The sequence below is a fragment of the Myotis brandtii genome, unplaced genomic scaffold (genome assembly GCF_000412655.1).
Source record: "Myotis brandtii unplaced genomic scaffold, ASM41265v1 scaffold797, whole genome shotgun sequence".
Taxonomy (NCBI): Eukaryota; Metazoa; Chordata; class Mammalia; order Chiroptera; family Vespertilionidae; genus Myotis; species Myotis brandtii.
The window spans coordinates 375,746-375,993 of record NW_005371210.1 but is presented as its reverse complement, the minus strand read 5'-3'; the positions used below and the strand labels follow the sequence as shown (position 1 = coordinate 375,993).

Here is a 248-nt window from a genome sequence, read left to right as displayed (position 1 = left end):
AGCCGAGGCTCCACAGAGGCAGGGCCGGTTCAGCAGGGGGCAGGCAGGGACAGCTGGCCAGGGAGTGACCCCAGCACCCACAGGGTGACCCGTGAGGCGTGCCCCGAGCTGGACTACTTCGTGGCCTTCTCCTCGGTGAGCTGTGGGCGCGGCAACGCAGGCCAGACCAACTACGGCTTCGCCAACTCCACCATGGAGCGCATCTGCGAGAGGCGCAGGCACGACGGCCTCCCAGGTAGGCCTGCAGC

The 248-nt window shown here is 69.0% G+C and overlaps 1 protein-coding gene across 1 annotated transcript in view; it reads left to right on the top strand.

Annotated features, from left to right (window-relative positions):
• The window catches only part of FASN (fatty acid synthase), a 28,184-nt gene that overhangs the window by 14,780 nt on the left and 13,156 nt on the right, over positions 1-248 (top strand). Inside the window, 1 exon segment of the mRNA XM_014531242.1 lies at positions 3-246. Within this exon segment, the coding sequence (XP_014386728.1) occupies positions 3-246 (244 nt within the window).